The sequence below is a fragment of the Nuphar pumila genome, chromosome 10, assembly GCF_984573655.1.
Source record: "Nuphar pumila chromosome 10, dmNupPumi1.hap1.1, whole genome shotgun sequence".
NCBI lineage: Eukaryota > Viridiplantae > Streptophyta > Magnoliopsida > Nymphaeales > Nymphaeaceae > Nuphar > Nuphar pumila.
Genome location: NC_143258.1, coordinates 77541202 through 77560597, shown reverse-complemented (window position 1 = coordinate 77560597; position 19396 = coordinate 77541202). Strand labels below are relative to the sequence as shown.

Sequence of the window (19396 nt, the reverse complement as noted above, 5' to 3'; positions counted from 1 at the left end):
GCAATTGTTGAATATATGCACTTTATCCTCTTGATTTTTAACAATATAACCTTCAAATTGATCCATAAATATGGTTTTTTTAAGATCACCATTTAGGAATGCAGTTTTAACATCTATCTGATGTAGATCTAAATCATAATATGCTACAATACCCAAGATTATTCTTATAGAGGCAAATTTAGCAATTGTTGAATATATATATCAACATAGTCTAACCCTTCTCTTTGAGATAATCATTTAGCTACTGGTCTAACTTTAAATTTGTCTATACTACCGTCGGACTTGAATTTATTCCTTAATATTCATTTGCATCCAATGTATTTCCTTTCTTCAAGTAGATTAGTAAATTCTCAAACTTGTAGTTTTCAATGGACACAATTTTCTTGCCCATGGCTTTTATCCAAAACATTGACTCAAGTGAATTGATTATTTCACTATATGATAGGTTATCTTTCATGACATCAAGGTCTATCGAGTAACATAGTTCTTGATATAAAGAAGGAGCTCTTGACCTTTTGTGGTTAACCTGTGTTTGATGCGAAGTAGAAGGATCACTAACAGTTAGTTCATCATTATCTACTTATTCTTGAGAATCGTTAGTCATAGATCAGATCATATTGATCAGCTTTATTTATTTAAAGGATGACTGGTTTTATGTTTTGCTCTTTCAAGAATACAATATCTCTAGTTTCAATTAAACCCTTATCAGGATGATAAAATCTATAACCTTTAGATCCTTTTGGATATCCAATAAAAGTATATTTTATAGATATGTTATCCAGTTTATCTCTAGATCGATCTATGATTTTTATGTGAGCTATTGAACCCTATCTTTATAGAGGGTTAAGGACTAGTTTTTTCAATCTATAACTCATAGGGTGTAGAGATAATGATCTTACATAGAACCCTATTTAGAACAAATATAGTTGTATAAATAACTTTCTCATAAAATACCTTAGGTAATGATGCATGAGCCAACATAGATCTTACCATGTCAAGCAAAGTCTTATTATATCATTTAGACACATTGTTTTGTTGAGCTGTTTCAAGTGTTGTAGATTTCATTCTCCTTATAATATTCAATAAATTTATTTGAGATATATTTTCCTCTTCGGTCAGACCTTAAGACCTTATTCCTCCTTTCAAGTTGGGTTTCAGCTTCTTGATGATATTATTTAAATTCTTTTAATACCCTGACTTATATGTTATAAGATATATATAATGATATCTTGAGTAATCATCAATGAAGGTTATGAAATATTGTATTCATTTATGAGTTTGGGTCTTGAAAGGTCCACAAATGTCAGTATAAATAATTTTTAATAATTTAAATAATCTAATTACATAAATTGAAAATGGTTTTCTTATCATTTTTTCATGTATACATGATCACATCTATGAAATGATGTTTTTTCAAAATTAGACATTAAATTTAGTTTGATAAATTTCTTCATTTTATTTAGACCAATATGTCATAGTCTTTGGTACCATACATTCACATCAACATTAAGAACACTATCAACATAAGCAAAAGATGATGAAACTTTATTCAAGTCAAAAACATAAAGCTTAAACAAACCATGGTCTTAGTCAAAACGCCCTTCAAACTTGACTCAGCCATGCTTTTTCACGGTTACTTTTCCTTTGATAAACCTAACTTCAAATCCCTTATTAATCAGGACAGGAACAAACACTAGATTATGTCATATAGACGAAACAAACATAACATCAGTCAGCAAGACATTATTCTCAAAGACTTCAATATGATATGTTACAATACCCATAACATCAGAGTAGGTGTTGTTGCACATATGCACCAGATATTTCTCAAGTTTGTAATCTATCATCTCCACTACCCCTTCCTTGCTTTTGGCAATCTGATGTCGAGTTCACCCATCATGTAGAAAGTTCTTCATCCGTATACAAGCACTCTAATATCACACAAATTACATCATGCATCTCCTTTTGCATGTCAATCTTGTTGTTGTTGTTGTTGTTTTGGTGACACTGGCAATCCCTCTTGAAGTGCCCAAGTTTACCACACTTGAAGCACTTTACTTGGGAGGCGGCTTCCTACAGTTTGCATAATGTTAGATCTTTCTTCTAATCAAAATTTGTCAAAATGTTTAAATGTTTTTTTCTTATATTGGAGGTGCCTAGGAAGTCCATAACTACCACTGGGTGCATTTCTAGTGAAATGTAATTAACTCTTTCTGTCTTGTTGCATATGCTATTGCTCAATTTTTTATTGAGCAGGCAACTCATCAAATGTTAGGTGCTAGAGTTTAGCCTAAGAGCAATGGTGATTGTCCTCCATGAAGAAAGTAGATTATGCAAGATGATACACATTGCTTGGGGCATCCAAATATTTGCATATGATCTGAGATCGCATTTTCAACAATGGTTGTCTTTTGCCATCACTAACATCTTGTTAACATGATCAAGTACATCATCACTCTCTTGCATTTTGCATGAATTATATTGTTTTAAGATCAACTAAATATGAGTTTCTGAGGTAGTGTCATACTTAGTGGATACTGCCTTAAACATAGATTTAGCAGTGGGGTAATCCTCAAATACATTAATAAAATTACCTTCCATATAGGTGAGCATGATGGTTCTAGCCAGTGTATTTTCTTTTTTATGTTTAATATATGCATTCTTGCTTTCCTCTGGAGTAGCATCTTCAAGGCCTTGCATTTCTATGTTCAAGGCATTCTCGATGCCTTTTAAAGTTAAAACAAGAGGAATCTGCCTTTTTCATATGTGATAATTTGTGCCATTTAGTTTTCACTAGTTCGATAACACACGCTCTACTAGTCATTTTTTTATTATTATTATTTTATGTTGGCAAAAATTCAACATTCAAGAATATAGAAAAAACAACATTAATCATGATCATTTGAGATATCATATTCATTATCAAGCAATCCATAATATCAAAAACTTTCTCACACACAAAAATATGTTTTTATGTTGTGTTCAACAAATAAAGTCTTCAATATAATTTTTTAGCACAATAATAGCTAATTTTCAGAGTTGAGCATGCAATTATCAAATTATGGAAGACAATCAAGTTTGAGCTTTTAGTTTTTATCAAAATAAAGCTATAAGAGGCAAACAACATAAAAGAACCACTTGTCTGGGTGGCTATGGGTAAAACAACAAATTAGAATCCAAAATATTGAGAAAAGAGAACTTTTTGAGTTAAATAGAAAGGTTCATGTGGTTTTTTATAATTTTAAAAAGTTCAAACGTTGTTCTGAAAAAAAAAACCAAAAACTACAATCCTATCTCGGGTATTTTTCAGACATCAAGCCTCTTTCTAAAATTATATTGAAAAACAGAGGACAGAGACATAATAATCAGGAAGAAACATGGGTATTTTATGTAATTAAAGGATACAGATGGAAATAAGAGAAAAGAATGGTAGATTTGTAATTTAAACTAAAAAGAATAAAATAAAAAAAAAATAAAAAAGAGGTTCTCGACCCTTCGAGAGGAGAAGGGGGGAACATATAACCTGCTTTGCTTCGAGAGAGAAACCCATTTTTTTTTTCTTCTCTCTTCTTTCTCTATAGATTCCTCCAACAACGTCGCTCTCTCAACACGGGGTGTTCAGGAGGCCGCAGGTCACGCCAACCAGTGGAGGTTCGACGAAGGGGCTTCCTCCACATCTCTTGCTCCTTCCTCGAATCGTAAAGGTCTGGTGGGTTGCATGCAGGGCCTAGTCGACTGCCTTTCATGCTCCTTCCTCTGACACAAAGGTTTGGCGGGTCGCAAGGCCCAACTGACTGATGAGGAAGACCTTCGCCCCCTCCGCAAACCCTTACACCGATAGCAAAGAGTCACCGGGCTATCCATCGAATCGGATTTCAATATCCATCAAAACTGGATATCCATTGAATTGATCAGTAACAAAAAATTAAAATTGTATTAGCATCCGATTATTATATGGTATGTTCTAGCTTACCAAATTCAACTAATTAAACAAAGTCAGATTTGGTTGGATATTGGATAAAAAACTATTCTATTGACATTTCTAGTCCTAAACTACAATTACAACTTCCGCCATATCAATACAATGATGATACTTTTAGTGAGAATTCTGCTTCCCCTTCTTGATTCTATTTGGCTTCTTTTACGTTTCTCTTTTACCTTTTGTTGCTTCTCCCTTACTTCTTACATATTTCATATTAGAAAATTATAATTTTTTTTTATAATAAGCTTGGGTATTGATTTTATATGGTTTTATATTTGTGTCCACACCATTTCTTATATGTTTCATCTTTAGTTTTTTATGTGTTTCCTTTTTTTGTTTTTTATGCATTTGCATAGTCGCTTCGTAATCGTTTGATGCTAGTTTTTTAACACTTGCTTTCCTACTTCTGCTGGTTTGGACTTATTTAGAAAGATGAACGTACAAAAAATATAATGTTGCCTATGCCAAACTGCTGCAACATGTGCCAAACAGCTCAAACAGGAGGTCCCCTATATCGCACGGGCAGCACTGGGAGTGCATGGGGGTGTCCGTGTGTAGTTCAAATCCCCCATGGGGCGTAGGCAAAGACCTTGGGTGCGTAGGCAGGCGGCCCTTGGTGCGGCGATGCGGTCCCAACCATGCCAAGTGGCATGGGGTTGTGCAAGAGAGTGCACAACGCCGGCGAACGAGTTTGGGTGGTGCTGTTCGCTATGGCAGATAATCATCAACTGGTCTGCGGACTGGGGGTCGAAAGATCTTGTCCCTTCTATGGTGAGGTTATGTTGGGGGCGTGCCCATGGGGCTGCTATCTGCTCCATGGCACGCGAGGCTAAGGCATCCATACGTTGTTGGCTTGCAATGATGGTTGGAGGCATGACATGCATCGGTAAAGGCTTTGGGATGCGTTATGCTCCCATAACCCGTGTTGGATGTTGGTTAAGTCGGTAGTGCTGCGAAGGCACGTTTCAGCCCTTGTCAACGTGCGCTTGCTTGTGGGAGTGGTAAGGCACGTTTGGCTTGGTGGTTGAAGGTGTTAGCCGGTATGGGACGGCTATGCACGTAAGTGGCTATCAGATGCACGATGGACCATGTTCGGAAGGATCTCTTGAAAAGAAGAGCTTGTTAAGTTGACGTTCCGCTGGGTAAGAAAGTTACGTGTGGGAAACACGTGCTGTGAGGCTGACTAGGTCGTGAGGCCTAGTGCCGCACGGGCCTTCCTTGGCTTAAAATGCGAAAAATTTAGCCTTGGAAAGTTAGCCCGTGACAACTAAGGGTCCGGTCGGATGTAGATGTAATCAAGAACCCATATTCAAGAGTTCCTTTGAGGTAACGAAGGATATGTTTGACAGCTTCGAAATGAGTTTATGTGGGACTGTGCATGAACTGGCAAACCTGATTTACCCCAAAGGAGATATATGGGCGAGTTAATGTAGCATATTGAAGAGCCCCCCCTGTGCTTTGATACATGGTTGGGTTGTGAAAAGTTGTCCCAGATTTGCTTGAAAGAGATGGAGACACAACCATTGGAGTAGAAACAGGTTTGGCTCCACTCATCTTTGTTTTGAGAAGTAAATCTAATAAATATTATCTGTGAAAGAACAAGCCCTTGTGTCGTTCTCTGAACTTCAATCTCAAGGAAGAAATGCATTAATTGTCCAAGATCCTTCAGAGCAAATTCTGATGCCTTATAATTTATATATTCTGAAGAGCTTCATGTAATAATAATATCATCTATATCAATAAAAGACTTAAACAAACACTTTTGAATTTGAGAGAATACACAGTGAGTATGAGCTCATTTAAAACCAAGAGTTTTGAGAAAATTGCTAAGTCTAGAAAACCAGGCACGTGGGGCATGTTTGAGCTCATTTAAGTCTATAAATATGATTTGGCTGATTTGGATCCTCAAAGCCGGGAGGTTGATGCATAAAAACATTTTCTGCCAGACTCCCATATAGGAAAGCATTCTGCACATCTAATTGCTTGATGTCCCAACCTTGACTAACAGCAATGGACAGAACAAGTCTAATTGTAGTAGGCTTTACTACAGGATTCAAGGTCTCAAAATAGTCTAGACCCTCTTGTTAGTTGTATCCTTTTGCTACGAGTCTAGCTTTATACCTCTCAAGAGTCTCATCAGCTTTTCTCTTGATTTTATAGACCCATTTGCAGCCTATAACATGTTTTGCTTGGGTGGCAAGAACAAACTTCCAAGTTTTGTTTCCTTCTAAAGCTTAGATTTTATTTCTCATAGCTTCAAACCAATTTGAATCTTGAATAGCCTCCCTGAAGGTCACGACTTCCATGTCCTAAGTCAAAGTTGGCGAGAGAGCATTGGAAATAGGATGTTTGGTAGCATGAAAAATCTTGGGTTTTAGAGTTCCGTCCTGAAATCTTGTTATCATGGGATGAATTCTTCCTACAAAAGGGTGATTCGCAGGTTGTTGACCATTGTTCTCAACAGTCTCATCTTGGGCAGAATTTTTTGGAGTTTGCATGTAAAAAGGATATGTTCTCTTCATGAGCAGTCACATCCTCATCATTAGAAGGTGTGCATGGGGTGCTCCTCGTTTTGATTGGTAGTTTGGAAAGGAGAGGTAATAGTGACTGGTTCATACCTATCTTGGCAACCTTGAGTTTTGGCATATTCTGTTTTAACAAAGGAAAAATTTGATTCATCAAAGGCCATATTTCTTGATATGAAAATCCTTCCAGTTTTAGGATTTAGACAGGAGTATCCATGATGCTAGGGAGCATATCCAAGGAAAATACATTTGGTAGATTTAAAATCAAGCTTGTGATGACGATATTCATGCAGGCATGGAAAACAGGAGCATCCAAACACTCTCAAAAAATTGTAGTTTGACTTCCTTGAAAACAATACTTCTAAAGGAGATTTTCCTTTTAGTGGGCTTGAAGGCATGTGATTAATTAAATATACAGTTGTACTGAATGCATAAGTCCAAAATTGTGTGAACACATTAGCATGAGCCATCATAGTTAGCCTTGTCTCAACTATATGACAATGTTTCCTCTCAACAGAACCATTCTGCTGAGAGGTGTGAGGGCATGAAACTCTATGCCCAATTCCTTGATCTTGCAGATATGTAGAAAGGGTTTGATACTCTCCTCCCCAATCTGAGTGGAGGTATTTGATTTTCTTTTCAATTATATTTTTAGCATGCTATTTGAATATTTTAAAGGCAAATAACACATCACTTTAGAAAATAAATCCATGCATACCGAGATCAGAAAGCATGAACAAACACTAGGTAATATTTGAAACCCCACCCCTACTAATTATTGGAGATGGTCCCCATACATCAGAAAAAACTATATCCAACATGCTACTAGCATGAAAGTTCAGTTTTGCCGAAGGGTGAACTATGGCTTTTTCCCTTTTGGGCAAGCTTCACAAATCTCAAGGTTTTTAAATCTTTCAAAGGGAAGGCCAAAATTATTTACTATCTGAAAAACAATTCTCATGGCCGGGTGGCCCAATCTATTATGCCATTGAGAATTATCAATTTTTTTACCAATATGTGCTGCCACATGTTCTCATTTGTTTTTGAGCTTCAGCCGATAGAGGCCATCTTCACTTTGTCCTTCCAGAAGTTTGGTCCCTGTATGAAGATTCTTCACATAGCAATGAGATGGGTGAAACTCAAATTTCATATCATTATCCTTGCAAAATTTTTGAATAGATAACAAATTTTTTGAAATGGAAGGAACATGAATAATATTATTTAAAACAAATTTTCCATCAACAATTGAGGAGCCAAACGTGAGATATTTGCAAACCTGACCCGTCACCTATTTTGAGTGCATCACTGCCATTGATAATTAATCATTGTGAATGGATAAGTTATTGTAACATGATGGGTGGCTCCTGAATCTAGGAACCAGTTGTCATCGGCAATGGATTGTTGAGCTGAGAGCCCATGTCCTGCATGATAAACACTGTAAAAAGATAATCGCACCAGAATTAATGTGGTTCGGTCCAAGAGACCTGAGTCCACAATATACCCTTACTCTCATTTAACATTCATCGAGAGGGGGGTTTCCAGATTTAAAAAAAAATTGTTTTCGAGGATAGAAAATCGACTTTCCAGATTTACATAAAATCTCAACGTCCAGATTTAGATCCAGACTTGGTTTGTTGCTAGATTTATCGTCATTTGCCAATGTATGCAACATTTTAGCTTTATGTTTGTTGCCATTCTTAATTATCAGAATCTGACACGTTTATGCTCCTTTGGATTTTTGCCTTGCACTTGGATGATGTTGATGAATCCGCCTTGCACTTAGATGATGTCGATGAGGTCAAACCACATTTGAACCCTTGCTCATATAATTTGGATCTTTGGATTGGATTCATATCATGATCTTTAACAGGATCCACAGATTGAAAGTGTTGATCCAAAGTACCATTAGGTGTCTCTATTTTGGCACCGAACCACTGTAACTTCACATTGCCTATATCTTACCCCCAAAAGCAAAAAAACTTGCCTTAATTTGGATCATGTTTGGCATAAAATCTACCTAATTAAATATGTTAATGGGCCCTAATATGAAGTTTTTTGTCCATCCCTATTTTCATGATTATGAGCTGCTGGTTTTTTTAGTATCTTGATTATCGAACATAATTCACCCTACGCTAAACACGTGTGTGGTTCATTACAACAACCAGTGATGTGGACCACCAAATGATAGTGGTGGCTCAAAACTACGAAAGATACTCTCTCTCTCTCTCTATCTTTCATACATATAGATATACAACTATGAAACAATTAATGTATTTATTTGTAGACGAGGCAATTTGAGCTTTGCTTGGGGGAGAAGATCCAGGACATAACTAACACTCATAAGGGCAAGTGTGGATGCCAGAGGGCAAAACCTGATTTAGAGAAATCAGGTTTGGACTTAAAACTTCGTTTTTAGCAAACCTGGTTTACAAAAACAAAGTTTTTAAGCTGTTTGGATGATCAAAGCTTGAAATTAAGGTTTTGGTTATTAAACACTTAAAAAAGACCAAAAAATAAAGCCAGACATTTTTCGGCGGGCAAATGGCTAGGATGGCGCACGGCCCTTGCCAGGCGATCAGCCATTTTCCGGCTGGTGGGTGGTCAAAATTTAAATGGCTAGAATGTCAAAAAAAAAAACGAAAAATAAAAACAAAAATAAAATCTGGCCATTTTCGGCCACCCACCAGCCTAGAAATGGCTGCTGGGACCATTTCCTGGCCGGTAAATGACTGACCGACCTAAAAAAACAAAACAAAAAAAATCACCTGCCATTTCTTCGCAAGGAAATGACTGGATTACCATGATTAAAAAAATACACACATTTTCAGAAATGGCTGAACTAAGGCATGCACTGAACAGCCTTAACGTGAAAGGCTGTTGGGAGGACGGTGAAGAACCCTAACCTTGGGGCGGAGTGGTTTTCTAACTTATCCAGGTTTTAAACAAAACCTGATTAGAAACCAGGTTTTGGTGTCACCAAACGTGTTGGGATCAGGTGAAATCATACTGTTAAAAAATATTGCAACGTGCCACTACTCCTAATCACCATCCAGCTGTTGTTGGCCCCACTCTGAGTCTCTCAGGATGTACAACAGAAGCTTGAGGGGTGATCAGGTGCATCGACACATTACATTTGTGCAATGTGATTGCACCCATCCCTGCTTCCACCCTAACGACACCAAAACCTGGTTTTTTTTACCAAAACTTGATTTGAGCCTAAAACCCAATTTTAAACTAGGTTTGGGTGTCATCCAAGCTGTCCCCAAGAGTGTTCTGCCCAACTAGGGGGAGTCACTTAGCAGCTGCCCTATAAAAAAAATGGGGTCTGCCCCCTTATTAAAGAGTGGGGCCCAGTGTACTGCCCCTCCTATTAAAAGGACGAACAAACACACGCCCACGTCCCTGAATGGTGGTTTAATTAGAGTTCGAATTCAAATATTTTCAATTTTGAAAGATGTATTTTGGCTCGTCACAAGAACAAGCTGAGCTTGAACACCCTCTATTTGGTTCGTTCTGCTTGACCACCCTTCTTGTTGGAAAGGGTAGATTAGGGGTGGCAATCGGGTCGGGTTGGCGGGTCGGGTTGGCGGGTCGAGTTGGCGGGTTGGCGTGTCAGCATACCTCAACCCGAACCCGACCCGTTTATTAAACGGGTCGGTTGTGGCAAACACGAACCCGACCCGTTTAATAAACGGGTAACCCGACACGACCCGCCAACCCATTTAATAAATGGGTTGGGTCGGGTAAACGGGTTTTCAGGTTCACGGGTCAGGTTGGCGGGTCGGGTTGACGGATCGGGTTGGCAGGTAGGCAGGTTGGCGGGTCGGGTTGGCGGGTTGGCGGGTCGGGTTGGCGGGTTGACCCACCCGCCTAACTCGTTTATTAAACGGGTCAGCCGGGTTGGCGGGTTGACATACCCCCAACCCGAACCCGACCTGTTTAATAAACGGGTTACGCGGGTCGACCCGTTTATTAAACGGGTTGGCTTAAGCCCAACCCGAACCCGCCTAAGAGGCGGGTTGGCGGGTCGGGTCAGAAATTGCCACCCCTAGGGTAGATATTGGTGTTTTTTTTTTCATGTGTACCTACGCACATTCCTGTTCAATGCACAAAGCACATTACTAATGGATGGGAAAATGACCACCTTTTTTTGTGTCTTCTTTTTATTCTTTTCAAGAGAATGAAGAAGATCCAATTCATATGCTAGGACATTCTCAAGTAGAACATGGAGTTACAACCGATCTTCAAAGTCAGCCATTGCTCTGTTCACTTCTAATTTCCCTTTTTCCCTATCAAAAAGATGCATTCATTAATCCGGTTTGAAAAAAGGTTACTAAGAAGTGGTGACAAGGCATCAACATTGCATCCGGTAACTATAAGATGGAATCCATAAATATAAGCTTGGCCTTCGTGGAGGAGAGTTCAGCAATCCGACCCAATATGTGTTTGCGTTCATGTTGTTTGCATTAAACAAATCAAACGAGGGACATGTGGACAATAGCAAACTTGACTGGCTAAGACAAACACTGAACACAGGAACAAACCTGTCCAGCTTGTTCAGGTCAATCTGCGCCCAACCAAAGATATCCAGACAAGACTATTCTATACTGTCTTATTTGTGCAATCAAACGGGCCGGTGCATTTAATTTCCAAGACAATAGAGTCCTGCCGACGCTGTTGTTCGTGTATGGCACAAGGCCACATGCCTGATGCATGGGATGCCTAGAATGAAAAAATACACACAACAAAAGCAAGTCAACCGCAAGACGAGCACGGAAAACCCTTCTAATTGAAAGGAAAAACCACGAGGCAGTTCCCGTGAAATCCACCAAGTGAAATAATATCAGCACAAGAAACCGTCTTGAGCTAATATATCATCGATTATTTACAAGATGTCGATATAAGAGAAAACCATGTTTAGATGTGTATTTAGCCCCACAAAATAATCAACGGTATATATTGCACCAAAAAACTTGATTAACTAAAAGTAAAAAATTCACGTTAACTGATTCAATCCAAAGCATGATTTTTGGTTAAATAAACAATAATAAACACATCTACATGTTTGGATTATACAAAAAAAACTCAGGCAAGTATAATTTTTAAAGAGGTCTTGGATGGTGTAGATACCTGAATTTTAATATATTTGGATCTTGGGTAAATTGAATCTTGGAGTGGATTTCTAAAACGGGTTATTTCAAGTCCAAAACAAGGTAGAATTAATTGGCTTGCAACGTTATTTTGATCGATAAGATGGCATTTTTTGACCTTTTTACCAAAAAATTCAAATGTTCTAGAATGTCTTCCAAGTTAAACAAATTTGTGTCAAAACGAACACTTTAAGAGGGTTTTATGGCCAAAACAATAAAGTCAATCGAAAACACACCTTGATTTTCAGTTGAAACCCATTTAGAACACATTTTTTTGGCCTATCAAATTATGTTTTTGGGTCTTAAGATTAAAGCAAAAGTTGAAGATAAATTTGTTATATTTTAAATAAAACATAATTCACGCTAATATCAATTATATTTTGAAAGATATGATGAAAATGTTGAAAGTTATGCAAAACATGCTTCAAACCAATTTAGCTTAGGAAAATGTGTCTTGGTCCAAACTAACTGACCTAAATCATGGATTTTCAAGTTTAGGCTTTTCAAAACCTTAGGATAAGTGTAATAGTCCTATTAAAACAAATTTTCTTCTTCACAAGCAAACTCCTTAAGATAAGTCATGTAATCCCAACCAATCATGGTTTGTTACCTTACTTTTTTGCACTCAACTTGTTGCATAATAGCTAGTCTGGATATCTTGATCTAAAATTCTACTTGTCTATGTGTAAAATCCATTTAGAACTCTATAAATAGGGTCTCTCTCATTCAAACAATCTAAAATTGGTGTATAAAGAAGCTCAATTGCATTGTTAGCTCATCTTAACCTAAGTCAATCTCACTTTGTTGAACCATCTAGCCTAATCCAACTAGTTATAGATAAACTCTCTTAGCTCACTGGGTCTAACTAGTTTTTCAGATTCAAGTTCATAGAGCCTCATCTCTACAAAAGCTCTGTCGAATTCACCTTGCATTCGCCACTCCATCTAAGAGGGCTACCTAAGCATGTGATGAACTCTTTGTTTCTTTGTTTTATTTATTTTTCTTATTTAATTTGTTTATTCTTTTAAATTTGGTTTTGTCTTACATATTCTACTTTGCTTATATTTTTGTGTTTTTTTCAAACTTCATTTTTTATTTTCATTTTCAGAAGGTTGAAAATAAGTATAAAACACCATATACTAAGAACCATGCAACTACTTGTCTACCGGTATAAGTGGTTAAATAAATGTCTGGTTGTACTTGTCTGCTGGAAAGGAGGGGGCCTTAATCCCCCTCCTTGAACATTAAAAAAAAAAAAAACTTTATGATTTCGAGTTCGAGTACCAGTTTTTCTGGGTCACTAAAATGGAATCTCAAACTGGAATCTGAATAATTTCAGAAATTTATTTTTATTAAAAATACATATAAAATACTCAAGTTTAGTCCGATACACAGTTAAAGGGTAGGTTGAGTCAAGTACCCAGCAAAATTATGACCCAAACATGGCCTGCATACTGCTCAGGTCGAGTTCAGGTCAACTCCAATATTATTCGGGTTGGCACTTTTCATGGCCATATTCGAGAATTCAAGTTCGGGTCGAGTCGTGTATCCGATACAAACCTGACCTGTTGACGGCCCTAATCATGTCATATCTCTAAATGCGACCTTACCTAACGTGTTCCTTTGACATAGCTCAGTTGACAGCACAGATGCTCCACGCGATTCAACCTTGGCCTTCTCCTGGAGAGTTGCCCACCGTTGGATCCGAAACAAACAACCCGAAACCACGATCCAACTACTGGATCACCATGACACGCACCTCAATCCGGGATTCTCCAGTCAATGTCTGAAAAGACCAGGGACAAACCTGGGAACGAGGTGAGGATTAGGCCACAAGTTTCAGGGAAACCCACCCGCACTTCAACTCCTTTCCCAACGCGGACACCCAACCGTTATTAACCGTACGGACGGACGGGCCCCTCGATCCCCGTGTCATTAGGTGCAATGTAATTGCACAAAGAAGTGTGCTACCATCTCTTCTTTTGACACACGTCCAGCTCATTTAATAAAACCGTTTTTAAAAAAAACAAAAACAAAAGAAAGAATCTTTTGGTCCTTAAATCTGAAAATGCCACGTTAGAGATTGGCAGCACACTTTTGGTGCATTTACGTTGCACCGGATGGTCGATTGGTTTGATTCCTTCCCTCGGACGACCCTATTCTTTATGTCTCTCTCTGTCTCCTCTTGAACCCTTCGTCTTCCTCCGATGGGCCTCCGTTGAGTCTCTCTCTCTCTCTCTCTCTCTCTCTCTCTCTCTCTCTCTCTCTCTCTCTCTCTCTCTGCGTTTGTCCTTTCTCTTGGTGTCCTTCGAGTGGCTTAAGAAGGAAGGAAGGGATGGGGGAGTTGGATTGGAAGCACCACGCGATCATCCAATGCTTGCTCTCCCGCGGCCCTCTCAAGGAATCGGCCTTCCGCTCTCTCTTCGCAGGGATCTCCGGCAAGAAAGCAGGTCCCTCTCTCTCTCATGTACGTTTTATGGTTCGTGATTGAGATTTATTGTTGATTGACGGGAATTCGGAGTACGGTCGCGTTTCTTTGCTTTCTTTGATATGCTTCTTCGATTTTTTTTTTTTGTTATTTGTCTGTGGCGTTTGATTAGTTAGAATTTGATATAAAGGGAGTGTGAAGTTGAACGAGCAAAACGATTGCAATTCATGGATCCCTATGAAAAGGGGTCGGTTGTTTGGTGTTTCAATCGTCCGCAAGGCGGCACGTTTCATATGGAAATTTTGAGTTGCGACGAAATAAAGAAGATCGTTGAGATTTTTCGTTTGTGTTTAAAGTATGAAAGTTGTTTTTTCATTGGAGGTAGAGTAAGCTACACTGGGAAATCATTGTTAAATTTTAGGTAAATCCATGGATAGAATAGCATCCTTTAGAGAAATCCCTGATATTTATTTGTTTTTGGTCAGAAAATTTTGTAATAATTGGAAAGCAATCAAGCGAAATTCTTATAAAGATTTATTTCAACTACCAAGAAGATGGCAATGATGACAACGACGACGATGGATTAGAATGTTTTCTTTCATGGTGCAGAGATACCTGTTTCCGGCAAGGATGGGGCTTGGAACTGACCAAAATGGTTGGAGGGTGGTGACGGTCGAGTTTAAGATGTCATTATGTTGGAACTTTGGGTGCCTGAGACACTGTCCAATCTGGCGGCATGCGGACGTCTATGACGCTGGAAGCCTATTGGGTGGTTCATGCAGCACGGTATTTGGGCTACTTTCCTTTTTCTGCAGCAGTTTGTGTTGGAACTGTACCATAAAGCAGGCCACCGTTCAATCTAAAACGCAGTTTATCAACAAGAAAAGTATGTTGATGCTGTTAATCTTGGTTTTGGAGGTGCGATGCACCTCCTCTATGTCAAAGTGGGAAAAAAGAAAGTGAATCAATCTTTTATCCTACACAATGGTCAGTAACCCATGGCTGGAAGCTATATAGAGCTCTGTGCGTTAGTTCTTGGAATCAATTAGTACTTCTTGTGCATGGTTTTATGTTGTAGTTCCCATAATCAATATTCTGAAGATTTGAAAAAGTTCTGAGGTTGCAATTGTGGCGCGCTGCTCTTTTCAGTTATGGTGACACCTCTGTTTTCCATGTTCTTCACTTATCCAGATACTTATTATTGTGCTAGCAGATTGTGTGCTTTGAATCCATAAATTTTCTTATAGTAATGTCATTAGACCGATTGGCTAGCAGAAAAAAGGGATGATGTATAGTTTTGTGCATTTAAGATGGTCAGCTTCTTCAATTGATTAATTAAATTTGCTTTTTATGTATGGAAAAGAGATTAGAATGTAAAGAACAAAAACACTTTTAATGTGCATTTCTGTTATTCAAAACTTTGGTCTGTTGGTTATTTCTAAGGAAGATAAAGATTTGTCAATTTTGACCCTATGTACTTTCTTATTTGTGTGACAACAATCCCAGGTATTAAGACAGTTTCAATCTCAGAATGAAAACATTATATCTTTATTCTTCAGGATAACTTTTTTTAGTACTACATCACATTTTTCAACTGCAGTTTGCATTTCTTCCATTGTCGTCTTCTTGCTAGAGAAATCTCGGATGAAATTGTAACCTGTAAAGGATCTGATTGTCTCGTTATTGTAGGTAGAAACCAACAACTCTTCAATGACTACATTCTTAAAATAAATAAGGAGCTAGCTTGTGTTCGGTTTGAGTTAAGGGGCTGCAGAAACCAATATGATGGAGAGATCTATTATGGTGTCGCTAACAATATAGCAAATGAACAATCCAAACTTGGAACAAAGTACTCCATCCCACAGATTGCATTCTTCAAGGCTGTGGTAAGTCTGCTAGTATCACTTCATTATAGTGAAGCTCTGTCTTTTCTATTTTGAACATTTCCAGTAAACAGGTCAAGGCTGTGGTAAGTCTGCTAGAATCACTTAATTATAGTAAAGCTCTGTCTTTTCTATTTTGAACATTTCTAGTAAACAGATCATGTAGTGTTATCAATTCAACCAGATAGAAGAAGCTCGCTCTGCTGTACCTAAACTGAAAATTGTTTATTCAAAAAGCTGCATCCTTGAACCTCACCATTGAAGTCATTGCTGTTCTATCTTCACTGCGAAGTGAAGACCTTTTTCCTCAATAAACCAAAATTTCAGGAAATGATTTGGTTTCTTATTTTTTATATTCTTATTGACTTATGTGGAATATGAATGTGATGTATCTCAGATAAGATCGAGCTACTTTACCATCAAACCATCACCTTCAACCTGTAGTGGTTCTTGATATGCATGTCTTTTCTTAACTTATGGATGTTAAAAGATATCTCACTGAATATCTATGCTAATATGTATAGCAACTTATTCAACTTTCATATGGATGCCTGTGCAGACAGAGGCAATTTTGCAAGTTTCATCAGGTGAAGGCTGCATATCCCACATTTCTGCTCTCAATGTTCATCTAGGGAGACAAGTATGAAACACGCCCAACACTCTGTTCCTTATCTGAAAGGGTGATTGCGTTCTCTTTCTCCTTTGTTAGATCATTTGTAAATGATGCCATCATCAATGGCAGTTGCATATGTTGAAATGTTTAATTATGGTGTTTCTAATTTGTTGAAGAGAAATATGGAATAAATATAGCTCAGGATAATATCTATAACTATATTGCCTACTGTGGAAGCGGCTGCTGGTAATTTATGATAAGAACTAATAGTACATCGAAATTTCTCTCGACCTTTTTTCATGGCTTATTTCTATTTCCTGTCAAAATCATGACCTTGTCAATTAATGCTCCTACCTGGAAAATTACCATTGGCATTTGCATTCTTATGCATAATAGTGACAATACATTCCTTATTGGTATTTAAAAATCCCAGAATTCAAGGTGGCACATTGCATTTTCTTCACTGAAGTTATTGGTATCTTTTGAGTACTAGTTCATCATGTTTAGATGGATGTGGTTCTTTGGTGTTGTTTCATTTGAACTGTTTGTCAACATGTAAAGCCTATATATATATATATATATATACATATATATATATCAGATGTTCCTTACCTTACTAGCATGTAAATTGTGGTCTGCCTATGGGTTTGAGCTATAATTACTGGGTTTTTTCCAAGTTGGGAAAGCATATTTTGACAGAACACCCTGTTTTCGAAGTGTGTCCAATTTTTTCTTTTACAAATAATTCTACCTTAACATGATGGTTTCTTTAGGCCTCGGTAAGCTGTGTCCAACTATCAGAAACCTGGTGACTCTTAGTTGAGGCTTAACATGTATGTGTATGGCCGACACACGCACCTCTTATCTCTGGTATGAACTTTATTGCTTTATGCAAATCTCTGCAGTATAGTTGTCTGATAGTTTTATTTTTTGCTGCAATCAGATTAGGCAGGCATCTCAGGCCGGTAGTTCTCAAGTGCCCTCCTCATTCAGACAATTCTCTCTTTCACAGAAAGAGAAAACTCTCTATGATCTTGTGCAAGACAGATGGCTATGCTTTGTAGAGGGAAACATTGGACTAGGCATTAGATCTTTTCTTGATTTGCGCAGCTGGTTATGCAGTAATGATTTTCCATCGTGTGATGTTTGTAATGAAGCAGGAATCAAGGTACACATGTTTATCTAAGTAGCAACCCCTTGTGACATCAGGTTGATAACACTTCATCCTTAGTGTATTATGTCCGTGTTGATTTTGTTTGTAGTTTGGATCATTTTAGCCTATTGTATCTTGTCAGAAGATTTCTCCCTTGGAATGTCTGGTGGGGCTAAGCCTATATTTTTATGGCTATTCACAATTCTCGAGCCCCTTTTTTGTGGAAAAAATTGACGTGGTTTTTCACCAATTTGTCAGGCTGAGATTTGTCGGAATGAAAACTGTACTGTGCGGATTCACAAGTACTGCTTAAAGAAGAAATACTCTCAACATAGAGTACTCTCTCTCTCTCTCTCTCTCTCTCTCTCTCTCTCTCTCTCTCTCTCTCTCTCTCTCTCTCTCTCTCTCTCTCTGTGTGTGTGTGTGAAAAAGCCAATCATCTAAAATGTGGCATCTTTTTTTATGAGACTGTATGGCAATGTCTTTCAGGTGGCAAGAGTTTGCCCGAAATGTGGTGTTGATTGGCCATACTATGGGGAAAAGATCAAGGAAGAAGAGGAACTGAATGTACCATCTGCTGAAGCTACTGGAAGTCCTCCCATGACCAAGAGGGTAAGGAGTTGCAGGACTGATGCTACTGGTAGCCCTGTCATGACCAAAAGGTTGAGGAGTTGCAAAACCAAAGTAGTTGATGAAGCAGCTCCATCCTGGAACTCCACACATTTGGCTTCAAAGCGGAGGACCACAAGATCTATGCACATTTAGGTAAAAGAATTACTTAGCCTGCGCCACTATGGGAATGGATCAGGATTGATAAAAAAAACAGATCTTGATTCTACTGCACTGCTTTTGTAAATAGAAACTATTTGCTATGCATTATCGATTGCAAGTTAGGAAATTAAACCATGTGCATATCTGCCCCGATAAAGTTGATTGTGGGCTGGAATAGAGTCGAATATGTTATTTCACATACATGGATTGCTCGTGTAAAAGGTTTTCCTGAAGTTTCTAAATTTCAAATAGAAAAGAAGTTTATAGTTTAGTTTGGTGGCAACCCAATACTGATATAACTGCAATGTTCTGATTCGATTGGATGTTAGTCGCTTTCTTTTGAGTGCGGATCAGCTCAGCAGTATGCCTGACGTATACTGATCCCTTGGGATGTTGTTCATTGATGGTGATGAGTAGAGTTGCAACTGGGTTGGACCCAGGATGGAGATTTTGCAATTTTTGGCTGTTTCGGATCTTTTTAAGAATATTTATTATATATTTTTGCAAAGCATAAAAACATATGCTAATAAATGTAAGTTTTTTTTCATGAAAAATAACAAATCTAGTAAGAAACACAACATTTAAGTGTTTGAGATAAAAAAAGGAGCTTTAGTGAGTTAATGAGATATAACCCATTTGGTTAAAGGCTAGATAAATAAATGGAAACTTATTTCACAAACTTTCATATTGAAAAACAAAAGAACTAGCACCAAGACTTCCCCGGGTAATATTTCATTCTTTTTTTGGTATTATAGTAAAATATAGTAATTCCATTAAAGATTTTCAATTTAATCATTTAGTCAAACAAAATCAAGGAGGAAAAACCTGCCAAAAGAAAGTCCTTCCTAACCGGCTTGGAAATATTCCTATACCGGATGGTCTTTAACTCAA

General features: G+C 37.9%; 1 protein-coding gene across 1 annotated transcript; it reads left to right on the top strand.

The window, feature by feature from the left end:
* Nucleotides 1-13959: 13959 nt before the first annotated feature.
* Nucleotides 13960-18775, top strand: LOC149826917 (uncharacterized). Its single transcript, XM_090020172.1, has 6 exons — nt 13960-14107; nt 15775-15971; nt 16528-16608; nt 17525-17749; nt 17993-18070; nt 18224-18775. Exons 1-6 carry the CDS (start codon nt 13993-13995, stop codon nt 18497-18499), a joined length of 972 nt encoding a protein of 323 aa, XP_089876298.1. The 5' UTR covers nt 13960-13992; the 3' UTR covers nt 18500-18775.
* The last annotated feature ends 621 nt before the right edge of the window (nt 18776-19396 follow it).

What these genes read in the sequence shown, in the direction of transcription:
- LOC149826917 (XM_090020172.1), top strand. Translation starts at nt 13,993, where the DNA reads ATGGGGGAGTTGGATTGGAAGCACCACGCGATCATCCAATGCTTGCTC. An exon ending in TTGCATTCTTCAAGGCTGTG is followed by an intron (nt 15,972 to 16,527) that starts GTAAGTCTGCTA and finishes ATGCCTGTGCAG; the next exon opens with ACAGAGGCAATTTTGCAAGT. An exon ending in GTAATGAAGCAGGAATCAAG is followed by an intron (nt 17,750 to 17,992) that starts GTACACATGTTT and finishes CCAATTTGTCAG; the next exon opens with GCTGAGATTTGTCGGAATGA.